Source organism: Lampetra fluviatilis, chromosome 74 (assembly GCF_964198595.1).
Source record: "Lampetra fluviatilis chromosome 74, kcLamFluv1.1, whole genome shotgun sequence".
Taxonomy (NCBI): domain Eukaryota; kingdom Metazoa; phylum Chordata; class Hyperoartia; order Petromyzontiformes; family Petromyzontidae; genus Lampetra; species Lampetra fluviatilis.
Window position 1 is genome coordinate 1734765 of NC_136348.1, and position 18985 is coordinate 1753749.

General features: G+C 42.5%; 1 protein-coding gene across 1 annotated transcript in view; it reads right to left on the reverse strand.

Annotated features, from left to right (window-relative positions):
* LOC144953341 (uncharacterized) overlaps positions 1-18985 on the reverse strand; it is a 54935-nt gene that overhangs the window by 17892 nt on the left and 18058 nt on the right. The window contains exons 3-4 of the mRNA XM_078883904.1: positions 17199-17855; positions 5711-6368 (exon numbers count right to left, since the gene is read on the reverse strand). Of these exons, the coding sequence (XP_078740030.1) occupies positions 5711-6368; positions 17199-17855 (1315 nt within the window). The remainder of the gene's footprint in view (positions 1-5710; positions 6369-17198; positions 17856-18985) is intronic.

The following is an 18985-nucleotide window of genomic DNA, read 5'->3' on the forward strand; positions in this document are numbered from 1 at the left end:
AACAATCAAAAAAAGCTATATACTTGAAAACTAAAACGTTTAAAATGTTGAGTAAAGATGTACCTACAGACGCATTTCAACTTTAGCTCAACAGGAACACTAGTTGCCGTCTCGTCGTCGTCGTTTCTATATCGTGGCGCCTGGGTCCTAAGCCTCGTTAAAGTCTAAATAAAATAACCCTCTGCAGTCTGAGTCCGAAGTCATTACAACGATCAATAATCTCACGGGCATATATTGATTTTGTGCGTTTATTGAAACATATATATGTGTACATTGCTATTGGATGTCATTGAGATGGAACATTCATCTAGCAGTCACAATCCTGATCCTAATATGACCATAGTGCTATTGTAATAGTTGTAATGGGATTCTAATCATGCATATCCAAAGTCGCATTAGCGACTCCCGATCCGCATTTACAAATATCATACATTCGAGCATATATACTGTATAGAGCTATTCGATTCCATTGATACGACACATTCATCAACAGTGGACAGTGTGATTCTAATACGACTAGTTGGATTCGAATAATTGTAATTCGATTCTAATCCTGCATATCCTATACCCGGTTCGCATATTCACTTACCATACATACGACCACAGTGTGATTATAATTTGAGCACAGTGCGATTCTAATTATTCTTATGCGATTTTAATCCCACTATAACAGTTAATAGTATTTCACAGCGTTCATAGGTTATAATATTATGTTTCACTATGTTAGAGCTTAACATGTGAGAGCTTACAACTATCAGAGTTGATCAAATGCGACGATCAAGGGCGTTAATCGGTTAAGTTTGATCAGAGTCTTTGATCAAAGGCGTCATCCCATCACGGACCACCACCTCCCTGCGTATATAACTTCAAAATAAGCAACTACAGCAGCAACAACAGCAACAACAACACATTTCGAGGGCAACGCAGCTACTTCTGATTCTGCTGCTTCCGCTGCCCGGCTATTTGTAGCCGGGCACTGCTCTCGCGGGACCCCACACGTCTTTGGAAATGATTGCGATGATCACGTCTGAACTGATAATTAAGTGACTTAAGATTACTTTGTTTAACCATAACTTTATGTAGGTTAGCGTCATCATGACTCATCGAATACTACTCATGAATGAACTCACACTGTTTGATGACAGAAATTGTAATCATTTTGGCTGCCCGTGTAGGACAAGTCACCTTCCTTGTCTAGACGCATTCTAAACACAACACAGTACTTAAATATATTGTTAAAATAACGGCTACACCCAATTCAACACGCAGTTCCAACGCGGCAATGAGCAACCCACAGCACGAGGGAGGAGACCACGAGGGAGACGGCCTCAACTTGAAGAGAAAGTTGACAAACTCACGGATGCCACCACTCAGCTGCTGCAACGCCTGTCGGATGAGACGTTGCGTCCCGCGGCACCAACCAGGCGAGTAAAGGAAGAGCTGAGCCCGAATCGGAAGCCGCCACCCGAACATCAACAGCAGTCGATAGCGTGATTCTAATAGGACCACGTTGTTATTATAATAATTTTAATGCGATCAAAACCGCGCACCTCCCATTTTGCATTTACGACTCCCGATGTGCATCTACATATAACATACATTTTAGCTCAGTGTAATTTTAATACGACCATAGTGTAATTCTAATAATTTTAATCCGATCCTAATCCCCCAGTTCGCATATCCGACCCCCGGTTCGTATGTCCAACGGACATACATATTACATACATACGACCATAGTATGTATGTATGTAATATGCATACATATGTGCAGTGTGATTCGAATACGATCACATTGCGATTATAATACTTCTAATGATATTCTGATATTGATTTGAAGTTTTCGTGACTGCAGGAATTAATACTCGTTGGTTCTTTCGGTAAAGTCACGTAGGTAGAAATAAAACAAAGTAAATCACGTTTCGGACGAAACACAAGCGCACGTCTTCAGGTGAAAATCGCGATATCCGCGATGTCTGCTGCGAGCAGCACGATGTCTGCGGCAGACATCGTTTCGGGCGCTTGTGTTGCGTCCGAAACGTCGTGATTTATTTTGTTTTATTTATACCTACGTGACTTTACCGAAAGAACCAAAGAGTGTAGATATTCTAATACTGTCCCTCCGTTTACGGTGTTATAAATTACATAAAAAAACTAGTTTATATTCATTTAATGTTATCTTTAAAGCGTTACAGTTTACATGTTTTAGAGTACAAGTAATCTCCAGTATACTTCGGAATTAGGGAAAGGAACGTTGCTAAACTATTTATAACGGGGACCTTTCCCCTCTAGGAACACATGTTGATGGTGGAGACAGCCAAGACGTTGCCGGTTAAGGTCAGACTTGTGTTGCTGCAGTTGCTGCTGCTGCTGCTGCAGTTGCTGCTGCTGCAGTTGCTGCTGCTGCAGTTGCTGCTGCTGCAGTTGCTGCTGCTGCAGTTGCTGCTGCTGCTGCAGTTGCTGCTGCTGCAGTTGCTGCTGCTGCTGTTGCTGCTGCTGCAACTGCTGCAGTTGCTGCTGCTGCAGTTGCTGCTGCTGCAGTTGCTGCTTCTGCAGCTGCTGCTGTTGCTGCTGCTGTTGCTGCTGCTTCTGCAGCTGCTGCTGCAGTTGCTGCTGCTGTTGCTGCTGCTTCTGCAGCTGCTGCAGTTGCTGCTGCTGCTGTTGCTGCTGTTGTTGCTGCTTAATATGCTTCAGTTCCAGTGGTGTTCCGTGATGGGATAACAAACTTTGATCAAATACTTTTATCAAACGAGTCATTACAATTGTAACGATTCATAATTGCACGGGCTTATGTTGGGTTTGTGCGATTATTTTATATATACATACTGAATATTGCTATTTGATACCATTGAGATGGAACATTCATCCAGCAGTGGACAGCTTGATCCTAATACAACCAAAGTGTTATTCAAACAATTTGAATCCCATCCTGATCCTGCACCTTCCGTTTCATATATCCCACCCTTGGTTCGCACGTCCATATTACATACATGCATACATGGTACATACATACTTACTACAAACAGACATGTTACATACATACATGTTACATACATACATGTTACATATTTACGACCGTAGTGTGATTTGAAGAGGACCACAGAGTGATTCGAATAATTCGAATGCGATTCGAACATCACACTTCAGTGTAGGTTATTCTAATTTATAACACTAGTTAATAATGTTATTGTATAGCGTTATAATGTATAGCTTATAGGTTATATTGTTAGAGTGTGCTATAACACTAGTTTACGACCAGTGTGATTCTAATATAAACACAGTGCGATTCTAATCATTTTTATGCGATTATAACCCCTTAGCTCCATTTATATGATCATACACTATTGCAATTATTAGTATTTTACAGCGTTTAAATGGATAGGTTATAGTTCATAGTTTTTAATATTACATACTCTTTGGTTATTTCAGTAAAATACACATAGGCAAAAAATAAATCACATTTCGTGCGCAACACAAGCGTCCGTCATGTGAGAAAGCATGGTCTGCTGCTGAGGCAGACTGTTTTAAAACGTTTCAAATGGGTGTAGACCTCGGGTCATAAAGAAGTGGCCGGGACTAGTGATGTTCACGTGAGAAATTAGCATGTAACTTTAGAAAAGGAAGAGAGCGCCGTTCAATGAAAGTGCGTATGGTCCGGCGACACACACACACAGACAGATTCACGATTTTATATATATAGATTCCGTCATTTGTTATTCGATGACATCTAGCAGTGAAAATCGTGATTTAATATGAACATGTTGTAATTGTAATAATTTGTATCCGATCCTTGCACGTACACTATACATACATATGAGCAGAGTGCGATTCTTATACGACCACACTGTGATTCTAATGCTTCTACTAATATTACCTTACCTCCGTTTATATGGTTATAAATTAAAAACTAGTTTATAATGGTTTAATGTTTAGTCTTCTTGGTTCTTTCGGTAAAGTCACGTAAAATGGAAGTAATAAAAGAATACAAATAAAACACAATAAAATAATTCTCACGACGTTTCGGCCACAACGCAAGCAGCCGTCTTCAGGTGAAAACCAGGTCCGTCGAGGCGACCGAGTCTGAATGAAACAGCACACGAGCTTGGAGCATATATATAAGCTGGCCGCCTGCTGCTGCAGCAGCATCTTGCTGCAGCAGCATCTTGCTGCTGCAGGCAGATGCTGCAGCAGACTCTGCAGGAGCAGAAATTGCAGCAGCAACTGCAGCTCCCTTTGATGCTGTTAATCCTGCATAATGCACATGCATATGTAGTACTAATCACATTCCTGCATTTTCCATAAATATGCTAAATTCCACTTGATATGCAAATTCCTTTGTCTAGGCTCCCAGCTTATATATATGCTCCAAGCACGTGTGCTGTTTCATTCAGACTCTGTCGCCTCGACGGACCTGGTTTTCACCTGAAGACGGCTGCTTGCGTTGTGGCCGAAACGTCGTGAGAATTATTTTATTGTGTTTTATTTTTATTCTTTTATTACTTCCCTTCTACGTGACATTACCGAAAGAACCAAGAAGATAAATCCCTGCAGTCACGAAAGCTTTAAATCGAAATTTAATGTTTAGTGTTATCGTTTATAGTATTACAGTTTACATGTTTTAGAGAACAGTTTATCCCCGACATACTTCGGGATTGGTACGTTGATGAACGATTAACTACGGGGACCTTTCCCCTCAATGAACACGTGTTTAATCGGGTAGACAGCCAAGATGCTGCCGGAGATCCTGAAATTCTCTGAACATGTTTTTGCTAGGAACATTATACAATAAAGACCGGACAAACATTTGTTAAAAATACGTTTTTATTAATCTGCAATAATTTTTATGTCAAAACTCGAAGGAAATATGTATTATGTCCTAGGTTCACACATTTCCAGTAGGATGCAAACCATTTCCTTTCCAGGAATAACAAAGTGTTAAAGTATCATTCCCCATGATTTCCTTATTAGTTCACCACATGTGTTCACTGTGCGTCTATGTTGAAGTCAAGGCCATATATCCAACGAACGCGTCATCAATGTACATCCTGAAATCGGCTATCTAAAGTCGATTAATACCAATCAAAAAAAGCTATTTACTTTTCGATTTAAAGCTTTCGTGACTGCAGGGATTCATCTTCGTGGTTCTTTCGGTAAAGTCACATAGAAGGGAAGTAATAAAATAATAAAAATAAAACATAATAAAATTAGCTGCTTGCGTTGTGGCCGAAACGTCGTGAGAATAATTTTATTATGTTTTATTTTTATTATTTTATTACTTCCCTTCTACGTGACTTTACCGAAAGAACCAAGAAGAAAAAAGCTATAAACTTGAAAAAAAACGTTTAAAATGTTGAGTAAAGATATACCTCCAGACGCATTCCAACTTTAGCTCAACATGAACACTTAACGACTACAATTGAACCCTCTCACAACCAGTGCTCATCACACCACTTCGGCAAGTAATCCGATAATATTACAAACCACCACTGTGCACGTCATTAAACTCTCAAAAAAACTGTAAAACTAAAATGGTCAAAATTACACACAAAAGTACTCGATACGGCTTAATAGGTATAACCGCATGCAACATTATATTTCAGTCACCCCGAGCTCTCGGTTTGATCCTCGAGCCACTCCATTACATCCAGCCATCTCTCGGGATCCAACTGCATGGGATCGAAGGTGGAATTATCTTCAGGACTCATTGCAGCACCTTGAATTTCAACTTTTGATTTCAGTTTCCTATCATTGTGGACCTTCTGATGCCTGTTAAGAGTTGACGACTGTGAAAATGCCTTCCCACACACAGGGCACAGGAATGGCTTCTCGCCCGTGTGTGTTCTCTGATGAGTTTGAAGAGTTGATGAGTGTGCAAATGTCTTCCCACACACAGGGCACAGGAATGGCTTCTCGCCCGTATGTGTTCTCTGATGAGTTTGAAGAGTTGATGAGTCTGCAAATGTCTTCCCACACACAGGGCACAGGAATTGCTTCTCGCCCGTATGTGTTCTCTGATGACTCTGAAGATGTGATGAGTGTGCAAATGTCTTCCCACACACAGAGCACAGGAATGGCTTCTCGCCCGTGTGTGTTCTCTGATGACTCTGAAGATGTGATGACTGTGAAAATGTCTTTCCACACACAGGGCACAGGAATGGCTTCTCGCCCGTGTGTGTTTTCTGGTGAATATGAAGATGTGATGACTTTGCAAATGCCTTCCCACACACAGGGCACAGGAATGGCTTCTCGCCCGTGTGTGTTCTCTGATGAGTTTGAAGAGTTGATGAGTCTGCAAATGTCTTCCCACACACCGGGCACAGGAATGGCTTCTCGCCCGTATGTGTTCTCTGATGACTCTGAAGATGTGATGACTGTGCAAATGCCTTCCCACTCACAGGGCTCAGGAATGGCTTCTTGCCTCCGTGTGCGTGGGGCTGTGGAGAGCGTCTCTGCTCCATGTGAGCGTAGTAACAGCAGTGGTGTTATCGAGTCAAAAATCGGCCGCAAGGATGTTTAGCGTTGAGTTTTGGATTTTGTTAACTGCTAAAACAAGAACGACACTCGCGTCTAACCGAGACGCAAAAAAAATACCGCTAATTTGACGACGAGCACGTTTAAGAGTTTATCCGCGACAATAGACACTTACTTGGAGATTCACGGTATATCGATGTCTGGAACCCGTCTGAAGATGTCGCCACGAACTCTCCCGACGCAAAGTCGCCTAACTGTCGTTATCTTGTGGTTGAAGGGCGATCAGCAGAGCGACGAGTCGAGCGTCCAACCTCATCAAGTTCCCTATCGAAATGGCATTGAGCTCTGCTTCTGAGCCGCCTTATAACTCCTCCCCTAGGATCCAATCCTTTGTCTTTCAGGATATTTGCATTCGATTGTTAATTTTGGAAGGTACAATATGCATGTATATTAACATATCGAAGGGTAATGTGTCCATTGTGCTTCATGCATGAATATGAAAGTGCATCTCAGTGTGTAATTGTGCGCTTATTTTGAATAAATGGAAAAACTTTGTCCTCGATTTAAAGTGAATGCAGAGAAATGAGCATGTAACTTTAGAAAAGGAAGAGAGCGGCCTTCTCGACGAGGGAGTGAAACCCAATGAGTAATATTCTTTTACAGCGTTACAATGGATAGGTTGTAGTTCATAGGTTATAATATTATGTTTCACTATGATGGAGCTTAATATGTGAGAGTAGACAATATCAGAGTTGATCAAATGCGACGATCAAGGGCGTCAATCGGGTGAGTTTGATCAGAGGCTTTAATCAAATGCGTCATCCCATCACGGAACACCACCTCCCTGCTTATATCACAGCAACAGAAGCAACTACAGCAGCAACAACAGCAGCGACAACAACAGCAGCAACATCACATTTCCAGGGCGACGCAGCTACTTCCGATTCTGCTGCTCAGCTGTTTGTAGTCGGGACCTGCTCTCGCAGGACCCCACACGTCTTTGGAAATTATTGCGATGATCATGTCTGAGCTGAGAATTAAGTCACTCAAGATTACGTTGTTTAACCATAACTTTAGGTAGGTTAGTGTCATCGGGGCTCTGTGAATACTACTCATGAATGAAATCACACTCCTGTATGACCGATATTGTAATAATTTTGGTTGATCGAGTAGAACAAGTCACATGACATGTCCAGACGAATTCTTATCAACAACAGTGTCCTTAAGTATGATGCTAAAATAAATGTTAACACTGGATTAAACGTGCACCTCTTAACCCCTCCCTCGCATTTAGGACTAACGATTTGCATTTGCACATAACATACATTCATGCACAGTAAAATGCTAATACGACCATATTGTTATTCTAAAATTTGAATGCGACTCTTGCCCTCTACCCCCCACAGTTCACATATCCGACCCCCGGTTCGATTGAACAGATCATTTACATATGTGTAGAGTGCAATTTTAATACTTAGAATGAGATTTAAATATCGAGCCTCCGTTTATGGTGCTAGAAATTATAAAACCCGTTTATAATTTGTTGTCGTTTAATGTTTAGTGTATTGTTTATAGTGTTATCAATTTGCATGTTTTTAAGTACAGGTGATTCCCGGTATACTTCGGTATTCTGGACCTGAACGTTGCGAAACGATTCATAACGAGGACCTTTCCCCACCAGAGCGCAAGCCGCCAATGAAAAGAACACGGGCCGGCGGGAGCACGTGCTTCCATGAGTGGTCGGTGACAGGGCATGGTTGTATTGCCCACAGGTGTCACCGGGAAAATCCCCCAAGTTGCTCCGCCCATGGCGGTGCCATTGCGATGGAACATTCTACCAGCAGTGGGCAGCTTGATTCTAATACGACCATGGTGCTATTTTAATAATTTTGATGCGATTCTAAATCTGGCACCACCCAGGCCGCATTTACTACTCCCGATGTGCATCTACATTTAACATACATTCTAGCTCAGTGTTATTCTAATACGACCCTAGTGTTATTCTCGTCATTTTAATCCGATCCTGCACCCCCCCCCCCGTTCGCATATCCGACCACCGGTTCGCATGTCCAAAGGCCATAGATGCATATTACATGCATACGAGCACAGTTCGCTTGCACGTACGCTATACATACATATGCGCAGAGTGTGATTTTAACACGATCACGTTGAAATTCTACTGCTTGTAATGAGATTATAATACCGTACCTCTGTTTTTGCTGTTATAAATGATGAAACTAGTTTATAGTAGTTTAATGTTTTGTGTTATCGTTTTTAGTGTTACAGTTCACATGTCTTAGCGTACAGGATTCCCTGTATACTTGATGATTAGGGACCGTAACGTTGTGAATCGATAAATAATGGGCCCCTTTCCCCTCCAGAAACACATGTTAATATGATGCCCGTTGTGTGACAGAGATGCTCCACCTGAAAATCGGCTCCACACGTCTTTGCTATTAACATTTTAAAATTAAAACGGACAAGCAGTTGTTGAAAATAATGTCTTATTCATCTGCAAGAATATTTACAGTACTACAACTCGTATCGAAAGTTTATGATGTCCTATGTTCAAACAGTTACAGTACAATCTTGATTTGAAGCTTTCGTGACTGCAGGAATCCATACTCTTTGATTCTTTCGTTAAAGTCACGAAGGTCGAAAAATAATAGATCACATTATTGATCTATTATTATCTATTATTTTGTCTACCTATATGACGTTACCGAAAGAACCAAAGAGTATAGCTACAGTACAATGCAAATCAAGTCACTTCCAGGAATACCAAACCAAAGTATAATTCGCCATTGATCTCCTAATTAGTTCACCACATTTGTTCATTGTGCGTCTGTGTTTAAGTCCAAGCCAAACATGCAACAAACGCGTCATCAATGCACATCCTGAAATCGGTTATCTAAAGTCGCTTATTACCAACGAAGGGTAATGTGCCCATTGTGCTTCATGCATGAATATGTAAGTGCATCTCAGTGTGTAATTGTGCGCTTATTTTGAATAAATGGGTTTAGCGCTGTAAAAACACGATCCCCATGCCCTCCATTGTCCTCGATTTAAAGTGAATGCAACCCCGTGGCGTTGCCAAAAACCACCGAGCTTCGGGAGTGAGCACGTACAGACGCGTAGTGACCACACTTGCAATTCAATCACTCTAACATCAGTAACCAAAATCCGATCTGGTACATGGTCTCCGCTTGGTCTGGTTTGTATCCGTCATCACTCCGGTGACAAACAGCGAGGAATGGTTTGGCCAGCCACCACTTCGTTTGCCAAAACGACTTTAATAGCTGCTCTGAAACAACACTGTCACCAATGGTGGTTTACAGGCTAGGCTGTTAAGCGGACAATCAGTCTTTTTGGGCAAGGCGTATGGGAAAATACACACCTCTGTTATCCCGTAAACATAATACACAGCATCGGTAAGGCTGCCTTGTTTGGGAGATGTAGTTTGGGTAAGGTGCTGTCACTGGAGTTAGGCGATGTGACTGGGTTATCACACGGATTCCGAAAAGCAGCTTAGACAATACGATCCACTGCGCTCCATGTCCCCACATAAACGACGACATTCTGAGTTTTAAAAAAGTGGAATATATATTTGTAAATACGTTTTTTATATAATGTTTATTGTATCTATGTTACAATGTGTGATTGTTATACTCTTTATTTGTGTATACTGTATATACTTACATGGTTATTCGATTCCATTGATACGACACATTCATCCAACAGTGGAAAGTGTGATTCTAATACGACGAGTGGGATTCGAATTATTGTAATTCGATTCTAATCCTGCATATCCTACCCCCGGTTGGCATATTAACTTACCATACGTACAACCACAGTGTGATTCTAATGAGCACAGTGCGATCTAATGATTCTTATGCGATTATAATCCCATACCTCCAATTATGTGGTTCTGCACTATAACAGTTAATCGTATTTTAAAGCGTATAATATTATATTTAACTATGTTAGAGTTTAACATGTGAGAGTTTACAATGTCAGAGTTGATCAAATGCGACGATCAAGAGCGTCAATCTTGATCGACGCAGAAGCAAATACAGCAGCAGCAACATCACATTTCGAGGGCGACGCAGCTACTTCTGATTCTGCTGCTTCCGCTGCTCAGATATTTGTTGCCAGGCCCTGCTCTCGCGGGACCCCACACGTCTTTGGAAATGATTGAGATGAATTAATTTAATAAAGAGTACTTTGTTTGTGTGTAGGTCTGTGTCATCGGGGATCAGCGAATACTGCTTATGAATGAACTCGCACACCTTTATGATCGACATTGTACTCATTTTGGTTGATCGAGACGAGCAAGGCACGTGCCATGTCCAGACGAATTGATATTAACAATATTGTCCTTAAATATAATGCTAACACTGGATTAACGTCAACACTGGATTAAACATGCACATTTTAAACCCTGTCTAGCATTTATGACTAACGATTCGCATTTGCACATAACATATATTCAAGCACAGTAAAATGCGCATACGAACATATTGTTACTAGAATAATTTTAATGCGATTCTAACCCTGCAAACCCCCAGTTCGCATATCCGTCCCCCGATTCGATTGAATGTATACTTTACATACATATGAGCGATCAAAATGCTTCTAATGACATTATACCGTAACTCCGTTTAGTGTGGAATCTATTATAAAAAAAATTAAAGTCGTTTAATGTTTAGTGTTATTGTTCATAGTGTTATCAGTTTACATGTTATAGAGTACAGGTGATCCCCCGTATACTTCGGGTTTCGGGACCAGAACGTTGTGAAACGATTTATAACGAGGAACTTTCCCTGCCAGAGCGCAAGCCGCTAATTAAAAGAACACGGGGCGGCGGGAACACGTGCTTCCATTGGCGGTCGTAGACAGTTTGTATTGCCCAAAGGTGACACCGGGTACGTCCACCAAGTTGCTCCGCCCACGGCGGCGACAGGTAGAAGTCATAGAGGTGAAATGGCCGCAGTGTGTACCCATGTAGTTATGTCCGTCCACACCCAGACAGCTCATCCCCATGTCCTGTACAGCCCAAGTCTGGTGTGTCCAACGTGGTGGGGCACTCGGCAATGGAAACCGTACGCCAAATGAAATGTGTTGTGGCGCCCACAATTTCCGAGCCCCTGAGGCCCGGGGTGCCTCAAGGATCCGCCACGTGCGAAGATCCGGTGCCTGGAGTCTGGTCATATTCTTCAAAAGAAGCCAGGGACCTGCCTAATCCTTCAAGGCTGTGGTGCGAGCCCTTGACGCCCCGAAATGCACAAGAATCTACAATGGGCGCGGGACGGGCGTCGAGAACCAGGTCAAAATGCGCAAGGTTGCGCTTGTAGGCTCCACGCAAAATATCAATGCTGTATATTATTAGCTAGCAGTAGTACCCGGCGTTGCCCGGGTGAAAAATATATTTCTTAATAACCTTACATATATACACACCCTCACCACTCAGCACTCACCCTCACCATTCACCCTCACCACTCTCCCTCACCACTCTCCCTCACCACTCATCCTCACCAATAACACCCTCACCACTCTCCCTCACCACTCATCCTCAGCAATCACACCCTCACGAATCACCACTCACCCTCAACACTCACCCTCACCACTCACCACTCACCCTCACCATTCACCCTCACCACTCTCCCTCACCACTCTCCCTCACCACTCATCCTCACCAATCACACCCTCACCAATCACCACTCACCCTCAACACTCACCCTCACCACTCACCCTCACCATTCACCAGACAGATTTGCGATTATATATATATATATATTCTCAGGTTTTTTCGGTAAAGTCACGTAGGTAAAACATTAAAAGTAATGAAAGTAAAATAAAACAAAACAAAAATAAAAATAAAATTCACGACGTTTCGGAGGCAACACAAGTCTCCGTCATCAGGTGGGACCGTCACAGCCAGATTAGCTGCATCAAGTGAAGCAATGATTCAAAATGTAATCCCTTATAAGCAAGTTGAAGGGGGGGAGGAGAGGGGGGGGGAGTTCATCAGAATGTGGTAGCCAATGAATGGAACGTATCGGGAGGGAGGGGGGTGGGAGGGGGAGGGAGCCAACAAAACATTTGGCGACGGCTTGGACGCGGCTGCTGCGCACGCCAACACAATGGGCAGAAAGGGGGGAGGGGAGGTCTGATACACATGATAGAACAAAGGAACGAAAATGCCCATGTTTATACCAATGCAGGCTGAAAAATGAAGAGAGTACTGTTAAAAATAACTGGGGATGTTAACACTCGGTGAAGTAAATTAAAATAGTGCCTGTCAGATAAGATGGTCCAAAAAGTGTAATTAAGTCTTTTTTGCGTGGTTAATAACATCTTTCCAGTGATTACTGAGTTTGTACCCATCATCACGGTTGAAATTATGTCTGTGTTTGTATATTTGTATGGCTTCGTGTACAAACCTTTGATGGTAGCCAGGAGGCTTGCAGAGAACCTTGGTCTCGGAAAAGACAATATCATGAGAGCCCGCCGAGTTGTAGCAATGATCGGCAACGGCCGAAGAATCAGTTCTGCCGTGTTTCAGATCTGACTTGTGCTCGCGGACACGATCAGCAACATGACGTTTTGTTTCTCCAATGTAGCAATCACCACAAATGCAACTCAATTTGTAGACTCCAGGATACTGTAAGTCAGGAACGACATCCTTCACAGATGGAATCAGATCACGGATTTTATGCACTGTGCTGAATCGGACTTGGATCTTATGTTTGTTTAGAATTTTGGAGATCTTTTTGGTCACGCCTGCTATGTATGGTAACGTGATAGTTTTGGTCGGAGTTTCATGTGGTTGTTTCTGTGTGGTGGGAGAGACAGCTTGGCGGATAGTACGGTCAGAGTATCCGTTCATCCTGAGGGCCCGATGTACATGTCTTAATTCATCAGTCAGGTGGTGTTGGTCAGAAATGCCATGGGCTCTGTGGTATAGCGTTTTGATGAGAGAATTCTTTTGAGATGGGTGGTGGTGGGAATCCGGTTTCAGGTAGGAATCTGTGTGGGTGGCTTTCCTGTAGACAGAATGTCCCAAGGATCCGTCAAGCCTCCTCTTAAACAGAATATCCAAGAATGGTAGTTTACCGTCTTTCTCCACTTCCATGGTGAATCTGATAGATGGGTGTCTAGAATTGATGTGGTCCAAGAAGTGGTTCAATGCTGGGAGGCCATGTGGCCAGATGACGAAAGTGTCATCCACATATCTCTTCCACAGGGAAGGACGCAGGGTGGATGTCTGGATGGCGTCTGATTCAAACTTTTCCATGAAAATGTTGGCTATAACTGGTGACAAGGGGGAGCCCATAGGGGTACCCTCATTCTGTTTGTAGAAGGTGCCATTCCAGGTAAAATAGGTGTTGGTGAGGCAATGCCTAACCAGCGCAGGTACATCAGAATTCAATCCCTGTTGGACTAAGTCCTCAATTATTGTTAGGGTGTCCGGTACTGGGACTTTGGTAAACAAAGATACTACATCAAAGCTGACGAGAATGTCATCAGGAGATAGTACCATGTCCTTAACCATAGAGACTAATTGGGTTGAGTTGAGTACTGCCGAAGAGGTCTTGCCTGTGAAGGGGAGCAGAGTATCTGATAGAAAACGGGCTAGTTTGTACGTCGGAGAGTTTATCGTCGACACGATGGGTCGTAGCGGGGTGCCTTCTTTATGGATTTTAGGAAGACCATAGAGTCTGGGAGGTCTTGCCGCCGATGGTTTTAGAGAGGGACGTTTGCTTGGTTCGATTAGGGAAGTCGAACTCATGATGATACTGTTGGTTTTTGTCGTTAGGCTTTTAGTGGGATCGTTTTTAATTTTGGAGTAACTCCCATCATTAAGAAGGTCCAGGATTTTGTTGTTGTATGAATCTTTATCCATGATGACCGTGGCATTGCCCTTGTCTGCCGAGAGGATGACTATATCATCTCTCTTTTTTAAATTCGCGAGTTCAGAGCGTTCGTTTTTGCTGATGTTACTAGTGGGTTTCTTAGCATTCTTGAGAATAGTAGCTATTTCAGCTCTTGCTACATCAGCATGGATGTGTCCTATGCCTCTGAGGGCTACATCAATCTGAGAAATCATATCCTCTACTGGTATATATTTAGGGGTGACGGCGAAATTTAGTCCTTTGGCCAGTACCGTTTTTAGATTGTCAGAGATTGGAATGTTACTCTGATTAATCACGGTCTTGTTAACATCCAGCTTTGCGATGTGTGGCTCTGGTTTCTTTTTAGATAGGAAGTTGAATTTAGAAATCAGGTTAGCTTTGCATTTGGCTGACATTGAGTCAGCAGAAGCAGAAGTCATGTTATCAACGTGGTTCCAATCAGAAGGTGACATTTTTTGTGTTAACATTAGATGTGTTTGTAAGAGAGTCTTGTCTAAATTATCGAGTTCAGATCGGAGTAACCTTATTCTCTCCGAGATTAGTGATAGGCTAGCTTTAAATAAGATCTGTTTGGAGTTCGGTGAGGACACAGCAGCGGATGTGAGTGTGAAAGCGATGGGTATTACCTTGTTATCGCGGCATCTCTTGAGGAAGGCCAGCCAACCTGATGACGGAGACTTGTGTTGCCTCCGAAACGTCGTGAATTTTATTTTTATTTTTGTTTTGTTTTATTTTACTTTCATTACTTTTAATGTTTTACCTACGTGACTTTACCGAAAAAACCTGAGAATATGAATCATTGCAGTCACGAAAGCTTCAAATCTAGAATTTATATATATAGATTCTGACCTTACTCCCTCCCTTTGATGCTGCTAATCCTGCATAATGCATGGACATAATGACTTTGAAACCCCCCCGCCCACCTCCTACGCATTTCACAAGTAATGCAAATCACATATCTGCATTTCCCATAAATATGCTAAAATCCTCTTGATATGCAAATTATTTTGTCAAACGCTCTTCGCTCCTCCATCCCAGCATAAATAGTCGCTCCAAGCCTGGAGCGTGACATACAGACTACGTCTACTTGACGGACCTGTTCTCCACCTGAGGACGGCTGCTTGCGTTGTGGCCGAAACGTCGTGAGAATTATTTTATATTGTTTTTTTTATTTTATTACTTCCCTTCTACGTGACTTTACCGAAAGAACCAAGAAGATGTATATTGCTATTCGGTTCCATTGAGATGGAACATTCTACCAGCAGTGGGCAGCTTGATTCTAATACGACCATGGTGCGATTTTAATAATTTTGATGCAATTCTAAATCTGGCACCACCCAGGCCGCATTTACGACTCCCGATGTACATCTACATATAACATACATTGTAGCTCAGTGTAATTCTAATACGACCCTAGTGTTATTCTAATAATTTTAATCCGATCATAATCCTGCACCCCCCCCCCCCCGTTCGCATATCCGACCACCGGTTCGCATGTCCAAAGGCCATAGATGCATATTACATACGTACATACGAGCACAGTTCGCTTGCACGTACACTATTATACACGAAATTCTCAGTTCTTTTTTTTAAATGAACGTATGTTTTTCAAATCATATGAAATGCAATTATGTTATAATATGTGATTGTTATACACTTTATATGTTTACATAGCGTATATAGCTATTCGATTAAATTAACATAACATTCATCCAACAGTGGACAGTTTAATTCTAATACGACTACAGTGGGATTTTAATCATTGTAATGAGGTTCAAATCTTGCATATCCTACCCCCGGTTCGCATTCACTTAACATTTATTTTGTTAAAAACTAATAATACCGTACCTCTGTTTTTGGTGTTATAAATGATGAAACTAGTTAATAGATTATTTATTTTAACTATTTTTGTTATCGTTGATAGTGTTACAGTTCACACGTCATACTTGATGATTAGGGGCCGTAACGTTGCGAATAGATTTATAATGGGGACCTTTCCCCTCCAGGGACACATGTTAATGGAGAGACAGCCAAGATGCTGCCGGTTAAGGGCAGATTTGTGTGACGACGATCCTCCACCTAAAACTCGCTTAAAACACGTTTTTGCTATAAACATTATAAAATAAATAAACGGACACACATTTGTTAAAATACGTTTTTATGATTTCCTTATTAGTTCACTACGTTTGTTCACTGTTCGTCTATGTTGAAGTCCAACGAACGCGTCATCAATGTACATCCTAAAGTCGATTATTACCAACCAAAAAAAGCTTTATACTTGAAAAAAAAAACGTAAAAAAAATGTTTAGTAAAGATCTAACTACAGATGCATTCCAACTTTAGCTCAACAGGAAGACTTAAACACAACAATATTGTCTGGAATTGAACCATATCACAACCACTGCTCATCACACCACTTCACCAAGTAATCACTACCTGCACGTCAATAAACTCTCAAACGAACTGCAAAACCAAAGGGTCAGAATTACACACAAAAGTACTCAAGACAGCTTAATAGGTATAACCGCATGCAACATTATATTTCAGTCACCGCTAGCTCTCGGTTTGATCCTCGAGCCACTCCATTACATCCAGCCATCTCTCGGGATCCAACTGCATGGGATCGAAGGTGGAATTATCTTCAGGACTCATTGCGGCACCTTGAATTTCAGCTTTTGATTTCAGCTTCCTATCATCGTGGACCTTCTGATGCTTCTTCCGTTTTGATGAGTGTGCAAATGTCTTCCCACACACAGTGCACAGGAATGGCTTCTCCCCCGTGTGTGTTCTCCGATGGTTTTGAAGAGTTGATGCCTGTGCAAATGTCTTCCCACACACAGAGCACAGGAATGGCTTCTCGCCCGTGTGTGTTCTCTGATGGTCTTGAAGAGTTGACGATTGTGCAAATGTCTTCCCACACACAGAGCACAGGAACGGCTTGTCGCCCGAGTGTGTTCTCCGATGGTTTTGAAGAGTTGATGCCTGTGCAAATGTCTTCCCACACACAGAGCACAGGAATGGCTTCTCGCCCGTGTGTGTTCTCTGATGGTCTTGAAGAGTTGACGATTGTGCAAATGTCTTCCCACACACAGAGCACAGGAACGGCTTGTCGCCCGAGTGTGTTCTCCGATGGTTTTGAAGAGTTGATGCCTGTGCAAATGTCTTCCCACACACAGAGCACAGGAACGGCTTGTCGCCCGAGTGTGTTCTCCGATGGTTTTGAAGAGTTGATGCCTGTGCAAATGCCTTCCCACACACAGGGCACAGGAATGGCTTCTCGCCCGTGTGTGTTCTCTGATGGTCTTGAAGAGTTGACGCGTGTGCAAATGCCTCCCCACACACAGAGCACTGGAATGACTTCTCGCCCGTGTGTGTTCTCTGATGAGTTTGAAGAGTTGACAATTGTGCAAATGCCTTCCCACACGCAGAGCACAGGAATGGCTTCTCGCCCGTGTGTGTTCTCTGGTGTCTCTGAAGATGTGATGGCCGTGAAAAGGACTTCCCACACACAGAGCAATTGAATGGCTTCTTGCCTCCGTGTGCGTGGGGCTGTGGAGAGCGTCTCTGCTCCATGTGAGCGTAGTAACAGCAGCGGTGCTATCGAGTCAAATGTACGCTATCGGCCGGAAGGATGTTTAGCGTTGAGTTTTGGATTTGTTAACTGCTAAAACAAGAACGACACTCGTGTCTAACCGAGACGCAAACAAATCACTAAGAATTGACGAACACGTTGTATTGTTTAAGCTGCTTTTCGGAATCCTTATGATAACCCAGTCACATCGCCTAACTCCAGTGACAGCACATTACCCAAACTACATCTCCCAAACAAGGCAGCCTTACCGATGCTGTGTATTATGTTAACGGGATAACAGAGGTGTGTATTTTCCCATACGCCTTGCCCAAAAAGACTGATTGTCCGCTTAACAGCCTAGCCTGTAAACCACCATTGGTGACAGTGTTGTTTCAGAGCAGCTATTAAAGTCGTTTTAGCAAACGAAGTGGTGGCTGGCCAAACCATTCCTCGCTGTTTGTCTCCAGAGTGATGACGGATACAAACCAGACCAAGCGGAGACCATGTACCAGATCGGATTTTGGTTACTGATGTTAGAGTGATTGAATTGCAAGTGTGGTCACTACGCGTCTGTACGTGCTCACTCCCGAAGCTCGGTGGTTTTTGGCAACGCCACGGGGCTGCATTCACTTTAAATCGAGGACAATGGAGGGCATGGAGATCGTGTTTTTCCAGCGCTAAACCCATTTATTCAAAATAAGCGCACAATTACACACTGAGATGCACTTACATATTCATGCATGAAGCACAATGGGCACATTACCCTTCGTTGGTAATAAGCGACTTTAGATAACCGATTTCAGGATGTACATTGATGACGCGTTTGTTGCATGTTTGGCTTGGACTTAAACACAGACGCACAATGAACAAATGTGGTGAACTAATTAGGAGATCAATGGCGAATTATACTTTGGTTTGGTATTCCTGGAAGTGACTTGATTTGCATTGTACTGTAGCTATACTCTTTGGTTCTTTCGGTAACGTCATATAGGTAGACAAAATAATAGATAATAATAGATCAATAATGTGA